This window comes from Chelmon rostratus, chromosome 18, assembly GCF_017976325.1.
Source record: "Chelmon rostratus isolate fCheRos1 chromosome 18, fCheRos1.pri, whole genome shotgun sequence".
In the NCBI taxonomy this organism is placed as follows: domain Eukaryota; kingdom Metazoa; phylum Chordata; class Actinopteri; order Chaetodontiformes; family Chaetodontidae; genus Chelmon; species Chelmon rostratus.
Window position 1 is genome coordinate 12,343,681 of NC_055675.1, and position 14,454 is coordinate 12,358,134.

General features: G+C 40.4%; 2 protein-coding genes across 2 annotated transcripts; both read left to right on the forward strand.

Moving 5' to 3' along the window:
- The first annotated feature begins 1,691 nt into the window (after positions 1 to 1,691).
- Positions 1,692 to 6,232, forward strand: tmem244 (transmembrane protein 244). The gene is made up of 6 exons (XM_041959191.1): positions 1,692 to 1,826; positions 3,578 to 3,663; positions 3,744 to 3,820; positions 4,679 to 4,804; positions 5,189 to 5,233; positions 5,494 to 6,232. The coding sequence occupies exons 1-6, from the start codon at positions 1,734 to 1,736 to the stop codon at positions 5,589 to 5,591; spliced, it is 525 nt and encodes a 174-aa protein (XP_041815125.1). The 5' UTR covers positions 1,692 to 1,733; the 3' UTR covers positions 5,592 to 6,232.
- Positions 6,233 to 7,167: 935 nt separating this feature from the next.
- Positions 7,168 to 12,140, forward strand: fkbp6 (FKBP prolyl isomerase 6). The gene is made up of 9 exons (XM_041959207.1): positions 7,168 to 7,236; positions 8,245 to 8,362; positions 8,595 to 8,684; positions 9,147 to 9,349; positions 9,727 to 9,846; positions 10,013 to 10,210; positions 10,715 to 10,824; positions 11,414 to 11,498; positions 11,661 to 12,140. Exons 1-8 carry the CDS (start codon positions 7,168 to 7,170, stop codon positions 11,484 to 11,486), a joined length of 981 nt encoding a protein of 326 aa, XP_041815141.1. The 3' UTR covers positions 11,487 to 11,498; positions 11,661 to 12,140.
- The last annotated feature ends 2,314 nt before the right edge of the window (positions 12,141 to 14,454 follow it).

Sequence of the window (14,454 nt, forward strand, 5' to 3'; positions counted from 1 at the left end):
AAAGCTAATCATATATACAATATGTAGAGGTATAAAGAGAGAAATCTGTATGATTAGTGAGCTTTATAGCAATAAAATGTACCGCTACACACACACACACGCACACACACGCACACACACGCACACACACGCACACACACACACACACACAGGGATGAATAGTTATGACGCCTACCTTGCTCTACGTATGCCCCCCCACTCTCCTGCTCTCCATCACTATGGTTACAATGATGCAGGTTACCGTGGCAGCAGAGTCAACCCCGCACTCACACAAAGGTGCACGTGCCTGTGCTGTTCCACACACCCAGAGACATACGCAAGCCGTGACGCTAACGAGTTGACTTTCTTTAGCTATTTCTGGAGGGAGACGGGGATGTTGTGCTGTCGTCATTTCTGCACTCAACCTCTGCCTCTGTTCTTTCTTATCGGCCTCGTCATGTGCAGATGCTCCCTCTCTGATCTCCTTTCATTGGGTATCTCAGAGTTGAAATAAAACATGGAGCGAAATGATTAATGGCACCATTATCAGAAATCTGGACATGTGAATGGTGCACCAGGAAGCATCTTATCTGCTGCTGTCAGTCCTGTGCATGTGGCTCTTATCATCTGTTGTTCTTGTATTGCCTCTTCGTTGGTTGGTGGATTAAGTTCTCCCTGCGCGTGTGAGGCTCTGCTACCACCTAATGTTCACATGAAGAACTGCCAGACAACACTGGAAACATGCTCTGCTGATGTTTCATTGCAGATTTCTCAGGAGCTGGACTTCAGGTTGAATCGCAGATCAAAACTGAGGTGGAAAAAAAACAATGCGAGCAAGATTCACCCAGTCATGCCCTCGAAATACATGTAAAGGTCATGTTTGGTTGTTTTGTGAAGTAGATGTTGGTATCAGGAGCTTAGTCAGTTGATTTCACTGTGAAAAATGCCTTTATACCAGGCCTGCAGCTGACAATTATTTTGGTAAACAGTTGATTTGGGGGTTATTTTTAGTATTTTATATTAGCAGTAATTTGTTTTGTCTTTAAAATATTGGAGAATAGTGAAAATTGAAAAACAAAAAAAAAAAAGCCAAAGGTGACACATTCAAATTGTAAAACCCAAAAGATGTATAGTTCACTATCAACTAAGGCAGAATAAAACCAGCAAATGTGTGAACAGTGACTCAAATGATCAATCAATTATCAACATATAACTGGATAATATTCTGTTGATTAACTAATCAATCGATCTACCATTTCTGCTCTACTCCACACTCTTATTTTGAAATTTATTTGAAGAAGGAGAAGCCATAAAGGAAGGATGGAGGGAAGAGAGGAGGTGCAGAATGTGGAGGAAGAAAACAAGATGTTCACCAAAGGAGAAGGACTAAAAGAAGGAAAAAACAGATGAAAGGATGGTCGAAAGAAGGGAAGCAGCAAAGGGAAAAAGGAACAATGCAGTAGACGGAAGGCAAGAAGGCAGAAAAACACAGACAAAAGGAAGAGAGACAGTAAAAGCGCCTCCTGAACTATTTATTCTCAAAACCAACTTCCCTCATCTGGGTTTATGTGAATGTGTGTACACTTACACCAGAGTATGTTCACCTTTATCCCTTTTTAGGATTTACTCAGACTTCTTAGTAGTAATCCCATTTCTTCTAATCCAGCCCTCCTCCTCCACCTCTAACATACTCCCTCACACATAAGTATCCACACATGTAGCCTAGATTCTCTCATTTAGACTAGCAGCCATTCATGTTGTTGGACTACTGCTGTCGCTGTTGTGGATTCACACTCATAAAACGCCATGGACCCTTCTCCCTCAAGACTACACCCAGTGATACCTGGGTAAGGACGCTGCGTGACGGGCAAAGTGTGCTAGAGTAGAGGGTCATGAGGCAGCAGAGCCTCGGTGCACAGCGAGCTGTTTATCAATATGTCTGATGGAGCTAATAGCTACTTATGATCATAAATTAGATTTTTATTCCATGTAATATTAAGTGATTGCTCTTATCTGCTACATGCAGTTTTATCGTGGTTTTAGTACATCCGACAACTTATACCAATTAGGCCTAATTGACTCTTGTTTTAATTGTGACATCATTACAGTCATAATTAACATTTAACTGAATAGTTCATGAGGTTTGCATGTGACAATCAGACCGAAACCAAAACTCACCAGGTTTGAGGGTTGAATTTAAAGCTGGTTTCTAGAACAGTTTAATACAGTCTGACCAACAAACCAGGAGCTAGCCAAGGCGTTTAGCTGTCTCTGAGAGTATTAGCATAAGCTCAGCCGCACCCGGATCCTCATGGCTGTGTCACCAGAGCAGGACTAGATCGCACGTGGTTTAGGTGCAATGTGGGTCGCAATTTAAATAGTTTTAAAGGTGTATTTTTCTATTTACAGCCATGATACAGCTGCAGTGCTTTGAAAAGTTGCTTTTTTTCACTCTGCTGTTCGTTTTCAATATCGAAGAAATCTGGAGAAAACGCGTTTTGAAGCAGTAGAGTTGAAATCAGTCATCAGGCAGCAAGACCACGCAAGCGGCTCTGCTAGAAATACTCATCCTTAAAGAAAATGATTCCTAGTTGCAGCCCTTATAGTCACTGTATATGACATTAAACACAACTGTTTTACTCCAGTCCAACAGATTCGTGTGGCTTTGAGCAGGTGGTGGAGTGAAAGTTGTTACTCGTCTTATCTGTGGTCTGCATCAGAGCAGATGTTTGACTTGTAACAGCAGGGAAAGCACAGGTGTAACTAATAAGGTTAACAATGGCTCCATTCCATTAAGGTGTGCGAGAAAGGCAGCGAGCTAACATGGCCTGGCGCCGGCACACCTGACTGGAACGTGGCCCATTAGTAACATAATTAGTTACCCCTGTGTAAGCCGAAATGTCAGCTGTGAGAAGGGGTCTTTTATGTCTCCTCTGAGGGTGTCGTGTGACCCACTTCCTGTAAAGGCAGCAGCTAATCATCTATGAAAGGAGACGTTAGTGAGCAGGCAGCGAGCGTCTGCTGCTCGCTGCTGTCATGAGCGTCAGTTTTCTGGGTCATGAAGGAAACGGGGAACATGGAGGAGAGGATGAGGACTTTCTGTTAGCTGTGGGATGCACACAAGGCATCAAATAATGATGCGGTCTTGCCAGTAAATATCTCCACATGTCGAGTTTTCTAGTCAGATTAAAATCACTAACATGAAGGTTTATGTTTCTCTTGGTATTTATAGCCTTGTTTTCTTGGTTTCTCTGTTATGGCCTTGTTTACTTGCACCAAACATCCGCAGATGGTCAATGGGAGACGTTTCCAAAGCTAAAGGCTTAGAATTCCATCCATTCATTGATTAATGACTCATGCTTGTAATTAATTTTGCTGTTTAGCCTCACCCAGGGTTGTAATTTCAGCTTTTTTAAGCAGTCAAGTGAAGGAAAAATGACATAACTATGGAAACATGTTGGCAGGAAGATACATTATATACAGCAGCAGGATATAGGTCAAGTGAAATTGTGCTTTCAAGAGCTTTATGTGAAAAATAAAACCCTCACACCCATGGGGCATCAGTACTCAGCAGGTGGCTGTTTCGTCCTCTCCTCAGGTCGTCCTGCAGAATCTGTTGATGTGCATGGTGTGCTTCTACTCTCTCTACTACATCGTGGTCAGCCTCTGCATCGGGCTGCTCAGGTACGCACGCGAACACTGAGACCTTCTGCAGCAACAGAGAGCGAAATCAGGTCGTTTATCCTCCTCTGGTGTTTCTCTAGGGTTCACGAGATCAACAGCTTGTTGGCTCCGTTTGACTACACGACACAACCATCATGGCAGAACCCCAAATACCTGGGTGAGTAGCACCGAAGGAACGTAAACAAGCACATCTACTCAAGTGCTGTATGTGCTTTACATGTTCTTTTTGTTCACCACATTGATTTGCCACTCTATTTACTAGTTCCTTTGCAGTTTTAGGTTTAACGTAAAATGTAACACGTCGTCAGCTTATAAAATCTGAAGCGCTCTTATAGATTAAAGTAACAGTAGCTTCAGGTCCAGCAGCAACAACATGAAAAGCTGCTTACACATAAATCCATCAGTAACAGATCCAATTATATAATGTAGATGATCATTATTACTACTGAGGGCCGTTCTGCTGCGTCATGACCACTTCTACATTTGATCACTTAAGTCCATCATAATAATATAATGATAATAAGAAAGTGTTGCATTTATTAAAATTAGTGTTACAAACACATAAACACAGCAATAAAATCCACAGTAATGTACAATTAAACAGGCTGGCATGAAAGATTAAATAAAAGTTAACTCAAAAAGCTAAAAATTATATTATAAGCAAGACTTTCGATAAAAATTAAACTTAAATAAGAATGAATGAGGAAGAATTAATAAGTAATATTTCATTCAAAAAATGAATTAAAAAATGGTCATAGTTGAGTTTTATATTTATATATTTAATAAGATCAGATAAGGATGGAAAGATTAATAAAACCTTTCAATCTATCAAACAACAGGAACGATCACAGCAGCGTGGAAAAGACAATTTGATGTCTCTTATTGTTGCGGTTCTCTGTTGCTTTTTTCTATTTGACACAGTTAGACGTGATGTGAATCAAAGTGTGATTATTAGGCGTATTAAAAAAAGACGAGGCAGAATATCACGTGTGCTTTGCTCTCTTCCTCCCTCCAGTTGGCGTAATTTCCACAGAAGTGACCTACGTTTTGGGCGGGCTGGTGTTCGCCTGGATCGTGGAGGAGTGGGTTTGGGATTACGCCATAACTGTCACGCTGCTGCATGTCGCGATGACTGTAGCAGGTAAACACACACACACACACACACACACACACACACACACACACACACACACACACACACGCACACAAAGAGGATCAATAGAGCGGAACAGCTGATAGGATTGGAGGCCCTGTTATGTAACTGGAAAGAGTGGCTGTAGTTCAAAGATGGACATGCACAACACACACACACACACACACACACACAGGCACTGTCCATTAGTGTGTCTATTTATTTATTTATTAATAGAGTTTAGAGGATCAGCACACATTTTGAGGCCAAACATCCTAACCTTGCTTCCTTTTTTTCCCTCTGTCCTTTACCTGTAAATGAAGTGTATGTGTGAGGTGTGTTTTATGTGCAGGCAGTTCATACGTTTCACACACAGTCTCCATGTTTCTGCAGTGATGTCAGACTTCCCCTCAGCTGAGCACTGGTGGATAGCTCTGGGTAAGATTTCTACTTTCTCTCTCCGTGTATGCCTACCTGTCTCCTGTCCCCATTTGCAGAACATAAAAACTCCTTCTCTGTTTCTCTCCCTCTCCTTCTCTCTGTCTGGCCAGAACACTTTTTCCTGTTCTCAGACTCACTATAACTCTGTTCCTACAGTGTATCCCTTTGGACTCGGGCTGTTTAAGGACAGCTGCTGGTCTCCAAACCTCCCTTTGATTGATCTCATTTTCTTATCCGTTGAATCCCTCTCTCTGCAGGTTCGGGCCTGGTGATGATGATATTCGGAGGACAGCTCCTGGCCTATAAACTGTTCAGAAGCAACTTCGTCTATCCAGCTGAACTACAGAACTTCTAACGAACACAATGAGGAAAGCTTTTAACTGGCTTACCGGTTAATCTCAGGTCCGGATACATCCCAGTGGATTCGCTTTTCAAAGATTACTGCTAGGTTCATGGTAACATTGGTCTGAGTAACCACAGTATATCTATGAAGAATATACTGTATACTTAGTTGATTAGCTAATAGTCGGATCCCTCCTTGTACAAATCACCCAATTTTGTCTATTTAATAGTTTTTTTAAACACATTCTGTACAGTTTAAATATTGTTTTGTATTGTTTCTTTACAAACTCCTCACTGTAAGATAAAGGTAATAGAAGAGATGACACCTGTAGCATTCTGTTAAAGACTGGATTTACAGCTGCTAAAAGTTAAAAGAAATCCACTGACTGATATTTCAGCAATGGTGGGTTAAGTCAGCCATATTTCAGTTGTAATGTTGCCGTTGTGATTGTGTCACTTAGCCGAGTGTACAGTGTAGTAGCCTGATGGAGAAAATGACCTGATCTGTTCAGACAGCAAAGAGAAATTAAATCATCTGTGTGCATGTTGAGACAAAATTGTGTGAACAGACAGAAAAACTATATACTTTTAGCTTTATGATAAGATTGACGCCACAAATACATAATGATTTTAGTGGTTGTGTATGCTGGTTCAAACTGGATTTACATTAAATACTTGCAAAAAAATGATGTTTTTTTGTGTGTCTGTGTGCATGTGTGTGCCAGTGTGTTGATTCCCTGACTAAAAGTGGATGATCTGGCCAATCAATAACAACAGCAACATCAACAACAACAACAACAACAATAATAATAATAATAATAACCAAAAACTCATGGCTGATCCTCCTTTCAGGCACTCCTCTGGAGCGCCCTCTGCTGTTTGGGGCCTGGACTGCTGCTGAGTATTAGTATTATCAGTACAAGGTAACAACAGATAGAAGTACGGTGGTGGCCATATTAATAATAATGATAATTTACTGTCACTGCTTTCTTCTTCTTCTTCATGTGGTGCAGCTCAGTTGTCATATTTTCATTGTCGCCATGCATACAACACATTTACCACAGGATGTTTTTTCTTTCCTCCCTCTTATTTCCCGTGTCTCATATCTCATGTTTTTCTTATATGATTTGATAGCTTACCGTATGCCACATCTAAATAGAATAAAATTTAGAAAAATACACAGATCAAACCAAACATTTGGATGTTCCCAAAGTCACAGATACATAATAAAGAGAATTGAACAGAAGGACAGTTGGTGTGTATCCTACAGGAAAAACTTGTGTAGTTTTGAAGCATCATATATTTTAGTTAAAATGGTTGATTTGTGTATTTTAGAACAAAGGATAGAAGAATCCTGCATTAGTTAATATATGCAGCGGTAGTAGTTGCGGTCAGTGGATACATACTGCAGTATTTGGACCTCTGGACTGACCGCAGATCAGCCTCACCTGTTATCAAGGGTTATCAAGGTCACGTGACAAACCTGAGTGCCAAAACAAAGCCCGTGGCTTTTACTGCCGATTAACCTAGCTGACTAGCACTTGTTTAACTACGCTAAAATAAGTTAAGGTAACCAACCCAGTAGCTAAATGTCGGGAAACGGGTTGGTTCCCAATCTCTGGAGGTTACTGAACGCGGAGGAGCGGCAGAGGACTCCGGTATGTTTGCAAGTTGAAAGGGCTTAGTGTGGCTAACGTTAGCTAACTGGCTAAGTGCTAATTAGCTCAGGTGGTGTTAAAAAGGGTGGCGACACTTGCACGGAGTGGGATGGAGAGTTGTGACAGGGAGTTAACTTCAGCCTGGAAAGTTTAGTAGACGTAATTATTGATGAGTTAAACTGGCACTGGTCTTGTCTGAAGCTAATAAATGAGCCTATTAGTAACCCAGTGAACAACAAGTAAGTCTTCAGCATATATCAACTGACTCAATACCAATCCAGTAATTATATGAAGGTTTTTTTATTGTGTGGATCCGTCTATTTCTTGGAAAAGCCCTACTTCAGCTATAGGGTCCAAGCATATAGTTGAATCATGCTTCAATAAAAACTTTGCAGTCCATGTTCTTTGTTTCAATCATTTACTGAAAACTTTATTCTTCATATATAAAAATTAAAAATGGTAACAAAATACTCCAAACATACACAAGCATGATAAGCATATAAGCACAGTCAAAGACTAGTGTGCTCTCTCTTGCATAGCTTCAACTAAATTATCTAACAAATACAGACAAGCATGCTATACATTAACGAAGCAGAGGCAAAAGCTATTATTATTGGTTCTAATTAAGCAATGAAAATATGGAACTGTTTATCCTTAACAAATCACATCAGTAAAATAGAAATTATTTAAAGCTGTTTTACTATTGTATAAATGACTCTAGCAGTCTTGCAGCTGCTTAAGTGTACAAATTGCACATGTACCAAAGATATGGGAAAGTAAAAATTCTACTGTAAATTAAATAATCAATGTTGCGCAGTTGCATCAATCTGACACACAAACAAAATCAATAATAACTAACTTTCCTCCTCATAAATTTGTATATGCTTTGATAATAACAAAGAGTAGCACTCGACATACTCTTAGAGTGAATGTACTGATTAATGCTTCAGATTGACTTGATTGTGAAAATAGTGTGGAGTTATTTCAAGGCTTCTCTTGTCATTGTAGAGTCCATTTGAACGTCTTCGCCAGCAAATGAACGATGTCTTGGGAGATGGAGGGATCCTGAAGGAGGTGGTCCAACCTGGAGAGGGCTCACCTGTACCCCAGAATGCTTCAGTATTGAGTATTTACAAATGCAATTTCATTCTAAAAAGTCCTGATACAGTTGTTACTTGCCAAATAATTTTGTTCTGCCATAATCTCTCTTGGTGTGTATGTTTTGGTGTTTATTGATCTGTCTGTGGCACTGTGGGTTACCTGTTACGTACTGCTGTTTTTCGAATCCCTAAAATAGATTTCTCCCACGGGAGACAAAAAAGGCTAATCAAATCTCATCTGTTCTTTTTCTGTCACAGTCCATTACTCTGGTTTTCTGGAATATTCTGACAAGCCTTTTGAAACTACCACAAACTTCAAGTACCCCCGAATGATGAAGTTAGGGAGAGGTCAGTCATCAGCAATGATTTACCTGTTAACCCTCTGAATCCCACAACCTGTCAGCGGGTTTCAAAGGCATATTTTCTTTTTAAAAATGCCAATTTACACCATTTATCTTTATCTATAAAATCTAATATAAAAATAGTGATATTTCAGCAAGATCACTTTACATGTCTGATTTAAATTATCACCAAAAATAGACAGTTTGAGCTAACTAGATCCTGTAAAATGCATGAGGTTCTGTCCTCCTCAGAGTAATTGGAAAGCCTTCTGTGACTATGCTGAGACTTAAAGTCCTGTGACAGCAATTCAGCCAAAAGTTTCCTGAACTGCAGGAGGAGATGACATGAGAGGTTGTTAGTACAGACATGATGTTTCCATTTTTCTTTTTTTGTTTTTAAATAATCAAAGAAATACAACCTTTCTCCCTGATTGAAATATCACAATTTTTTAAATTGTCATTCAAACAGATGTGACACTGGCCGGGCTGGAGCTGGGTCTTTTGACCATGAAAAAAGGAGAGTTCTCTCGTTTCCTCTTCCAGCCTCAGTATGCATACGGCAACATGGGTTGTCCTCCATTCATTCCTGCTGCTGCTGTGGTTCTGTATGAGGTTCAGATCCTTGACTTCCTCGACTCGGGACAAGTGGATGACTTTATTGCACTGAGTCCGGTAGGGAGGCTTCAGCTGCCTGGTTGTTCTTCTGAGAAGAAAATTGTGTTTGGCGTTGGTGTTCCACTTTACATCAAATGCATGCCAATGCAATTTGACTCACAGGACATTTATTTATAGTTTCATCCATGTATGCATGCATGTGCATTTGTGCAGTTACTGAGAACTAAGGAATCTTGCTATTTTTGCTTCTTTAAGTCATTGCAAATAATACATGATTATGCACCTTGAAACGATAACATATTGCTCTTTTTCTAATACATTTTTGTAAATAGCCAAAATAAGGCAGAAGGAAGTAAAAAAATGTAGATAAACTAGTCGATCTCTGTTTGTGATGTTGGCTACTTTACATTTCTCTCTGTCTCCTCTGTCTTCAGGAAGAGCAGAACACAGTTCCTCTGTCCACACTTCTCGAAGTTGTCAACACAGTACGCTGCTTTGGCAACCGTTGCTTCAAACAGAGCCGTTATGAAAACGCCAAAGATCGCTACAAACAGGTAAATCTTGAAGCGTGTTAAATACAGAGAAACTGTATTCTGTTTAGTTACTTATTGCCTTTGTTTTTCATTATATGTCATTTTAGTGAGGTGTCATGTTTAGATGTGTACTTGTAAATGTGAAATTGTACAGTATTTTGTGACGGGGTCTATTTTTGGCCAACAGGCAGTGGTGCTGCTGGGGAACAGGGAGACACAGAGCGATGCAGAGAAGGAGAGGATAAAGACAGCACAGCTTCCTGTCTATCTGAACCTTTCTCTCACTGAGCTCCGCCTGGCCAGCCCACACAAAGCCCTGAAATATGGCAAGAAAGCCTTAGAGATAGACTCTGCCAACACAAAGGCTCTGTTCCGCTGCGGACAGGTTAGGCTGCAGACGGGCTATAACGTTTGTAATGTTGAATGAAGAATGTTGAATGTTTCAGGCCTGTGATACATCCACTCATTTCATGCAGCCCAAAAGAAATGATTGGATGGCCTGCCAGCCTGTCTACCTACGGCATGTACCTGCCTATCTGCAAACACTCATTGCACATGACTGCAGTCTCTCACAAGGCGAGGCATGTATATTGCTAAAGCTATAGTGAGTTAGTCACACAAGGACAGCGGGGAAATTGCAGCCATAAATAGCTGTAACATGCTAGCTTGGCAGATGCAAGTGCCAACTATAGCCATGTTCATTGTTTACATTCATTATGATGAGGTGTTCGCTTAAGTCTGAATGAGATATGCAATAGTTTGATACGGTTGGTGATGACAGCGATGTGCTCGTAGCAGTGTTCAGACCCTATGTTGCTACTTGCTTACACACTAGATAACAGTTTGTCTTCCATATCTATCTAACATATACAGATGTCATCTCTTTCAGGCATATATGGAGCTGCATGAGTACGAGAGCGCTCAGGGTTTCCTCATAACCGCTCAGTCAAAGAAGCCCTTTGACAGCGACATCAACAACCTACTGAGCAGAGTGGCAATGTAAGATGAACTTTTGTCGACACATTCAGTATGTATTAGTTTCAGCTGTATTAGTTTCAAGGCAACAGAATTATTTTGCCTGGAGATCACACATTTCTGTGTGTGTGTGTCTGCAGCTAATCTCTCATGCTACTGGACCCATCATCTTAATATTTATGTGCACATTTATGACTACTATGCTCAAGGAGCTCTTTGTTGCAGTGATTCACAATTTTTGAACAGCCTGTTTTATGGACTGCTGTGTTTTACTGTACTGTATGTTGCCACTGACTGCTGACTTATCGCTCCTCTTGATGGCCAGTAGGGGCCACAAGTGATCATCAACTGCTTCAGTTTGGAATTTTGTTTCAATAGAGACGGCGTAGCAAAAGGCATTTCCAGCAGTTGGCTAGGCTTAACACAAGGCTTAGCTAGTGTGTCGCAGGCCATGTTTAGGATTGTGTTGTGGTTAAATCTAGTTCGTCTTATATATTAATTTATATTTTTTGCTTTAAAGTGTGTGTCGTTGTTCTGTGGCGTATTTGGTGTTTTAGTGTAACACAAATCACTCTGAAGACATTTGTGGATACAAGTTGTTTTCATGTTTCAGATGCTACAAAGAAAGCTTGGACAAGCAGAAAGACATGTACTCTAAGATGTTCAGAGACATGAGGGGCAAGTAAAGATGTAAAAAGGTAAGAAATGCTGCCCCCATTTTAATGTCCTGATAAACATGTCCTATGATTGAGTTTTTCAGAAAGACCGACCTCATTAATTAAATTCTTGTGTGCTGTAGAGTAAAGGGTACATTTTCTCACCAGTGCTGCAAATTCAGACCAACTGTTCATCTTCTTCAGGCTCAGCTGACTTCATGAGGGCCTAATGGTTGTTCCTGATCAATTACCTGATCTTGGGGCCCTGTTTTGAAGAGGATCCCTGTGATCAAGTTTTTCATGTTTTTTCTACAGTTTGTGTTAATAGGTTGCATATTGTTGTATAATTTCCTTTTGTCAACATGATAAGTGGGTCGTTTAATGAATGACCATCAATTAAATTTTTTTTCATTCTTTTCTCAGACGTCTTGTGACAAAGCTTCTTGAATCAACAGAGGGCAGTTCTATCTAACTTTATAAATATTTATAGCCAGCACCCATTAAGTCCACAGATAAAGTGCAGGAAGTTTGGCTCTGGGTAAAACAGCTCGGATGTGGTCAAACAAATATAACAACAGGACTGATCTGATTTTCAAGGGGGGTCACAAAGCAGGATTATGGAGCTCAATTTTGCTACAAGGCATGTAATTTATGCCTCTTGTGACCCGTTAGACAGCACTCTGTCTACACCGTGATCTGTACTACGATGATCTGATGGTCAAAACACAGCTACTTCTCAGCTGGGAGTGCTTGTTTCGTTGTCATCAAACCCAGGACCTTCTTGCTGTTAGGCGACCGTACTGTGCACGGTATGCTGAAAGCATGTTGAGAACTACATTGATACATACATAAATGTCCTTAGTTAGAAACCCTCAGGGCCACTGTACTGTACTCTTTTGCACCCAGTGCCCAAACAGAAAACCTACATCATATTTATCCTGTCAGCTCACCCATTAATGCAGCAGAAGTATTTCTGTAATTGCAAAGCTTGCAGGATATTAACACGCAAGAAGGTGTTAACATGGCAACAAATTGTGTTGCTGGTGTCCATTTACAGTAGATTAAAATAAGATAGAAAAGCTGAGAAATGATGTTGTGCTCTGAAGGCTGTGTGACAGCTGCCACAGTCTGACACATGCTCTTGTTTTTGTTCTGGTTTTGGGCACCTTTTTCATTTTAGATGCAAAGCTGCCGTATATCCCTCTGAAACTGCCCCCCCCCCTTTTCATATGGATGGAGTGCTTGTGTGGACCAGGCGTTACATTCTGTTACAGCAACTGTTTGCTGTGGTGTTGAATATGTACACAGGGTTTGATCCCTGTAGAGATCATAATCATAAAAATGAATTATTTTTTATTTCAAAAGTATCTTTGTAGATACATTTGAAATTCACATGAGAGTCGGCACTTCATTCTCAGATACGCTGCGCTGAGCTCTCTGTTCTTAAAATGAATGCCGACGCTTGGCTGCAGTTTGATTCAGACGGTAATTGGATTACTGTTCCTGCATAATTGATTTTTTGTGTTGATCCAGTGTGAAATAAATGACCTGAGTGGTGCAAACTGTTATTGTCAGTGTGAAGTGCTAAATTCAACTGGTGACAAAGGAAAGAAAATGTTAAAAGACATGGTTTGTATTTTGGTTCAAGGGCGACTAAACAAACACCAGGACTGAACTTGAACGATCTGCCTCCAGAGCAGCGACCTGCTCATTTATAGATGGGATTCAACACAGTGTGAAACATAAGTTGAAGCATTAAAGTCAAACTTTGGCAGAAAATAATCAAAATGCAATGAAGATGTGAAATATTCAACCACCCCTTACAATTAAGAAGGACTTGTGACCCCCCATGAAGCTTTTGTGACCCATAGTGGGGGTGGGACCCCCAGGTTGGCAACCGGTGGTCAACTGTAATTGTAATTACTATCCAGTCCTCCACATCTACCCACATGCACATGACATGCTGCCATATCATGTGAGTGGACGTGGACAGATGGAGCGGATTGGAGGTGGGTGGTGGGAGGAAGGGAGGTGGGGAGAGGAGGGGCAGATGGAGGAGCAGCAAAATCTGATTGACCTGCTAATCGTCTTGTCACAGTGTTTCATCTCCGGCACATGGCCAGCAGGTCATGCTCTGGTGAAGACACAATGGTCTCCAGACTTGTCGACTACCTTCATCTCAGGTGAGGAGCGAGACAGAGAATGTGTGTGTGTGTGCATGTGTGTATGACTGGTCATCCTGACACATGTTGTTTGAGTGTGTGTGTGTGTTCTTTGATTTCAAATGAAGAGGTGCTTCTAAGCACAAAGCATGTAGACAATAGGAAGAAGTTTGTGGTGACAATTTTTCTGCATGCAGCAGATGAAGCAGTTAGACCAGACATTACCTGGAATTTCTATGAAAATAAGACCTACTGTAACACAGTACTAATTTAATTCATTCTTCACTATGCGGAGGACTTTGGATGATTGAGTGCATGTTACTACTGATGCAGTAACATCCCCGGTGAGAAAATATTCTACTTAAATTACTCTTCTTGAAGAATGTACTAGGTGCAATACTTGCTTGTACTCAAGTAGTCTTTAGGCACCACTTGAGTAATACTGGAGTATACTTGAAGTGTTAATAGCTGCTGAATTGGCACAACTGTATACAAACTTTAAGTGAAAATCAGGATTCATGAGCATTTAAAACACTCGTAGTACAATTGCAGTGTGTTGGAAATATACTTAATTAGTACACTTTAATTGAGTATGCTAATAGTGTGCTACACAGAACTTAAACAGTACATTTTTCATAGGTACACTTTATTACTATTAAAAGTACTTTTTGAAAGAACTCATAATTACAATTTATATTACACTTACAACAAAGTACACTTTTTGTAAGTACTATGTATTGCAGAATTAGTATGTTCCTGTTTAATACGTTAAGTAGAACTTAATGACATCTGGAAGAACAGTAGAACAGTTTTGCATTCAGTACAGAAAGTAAACT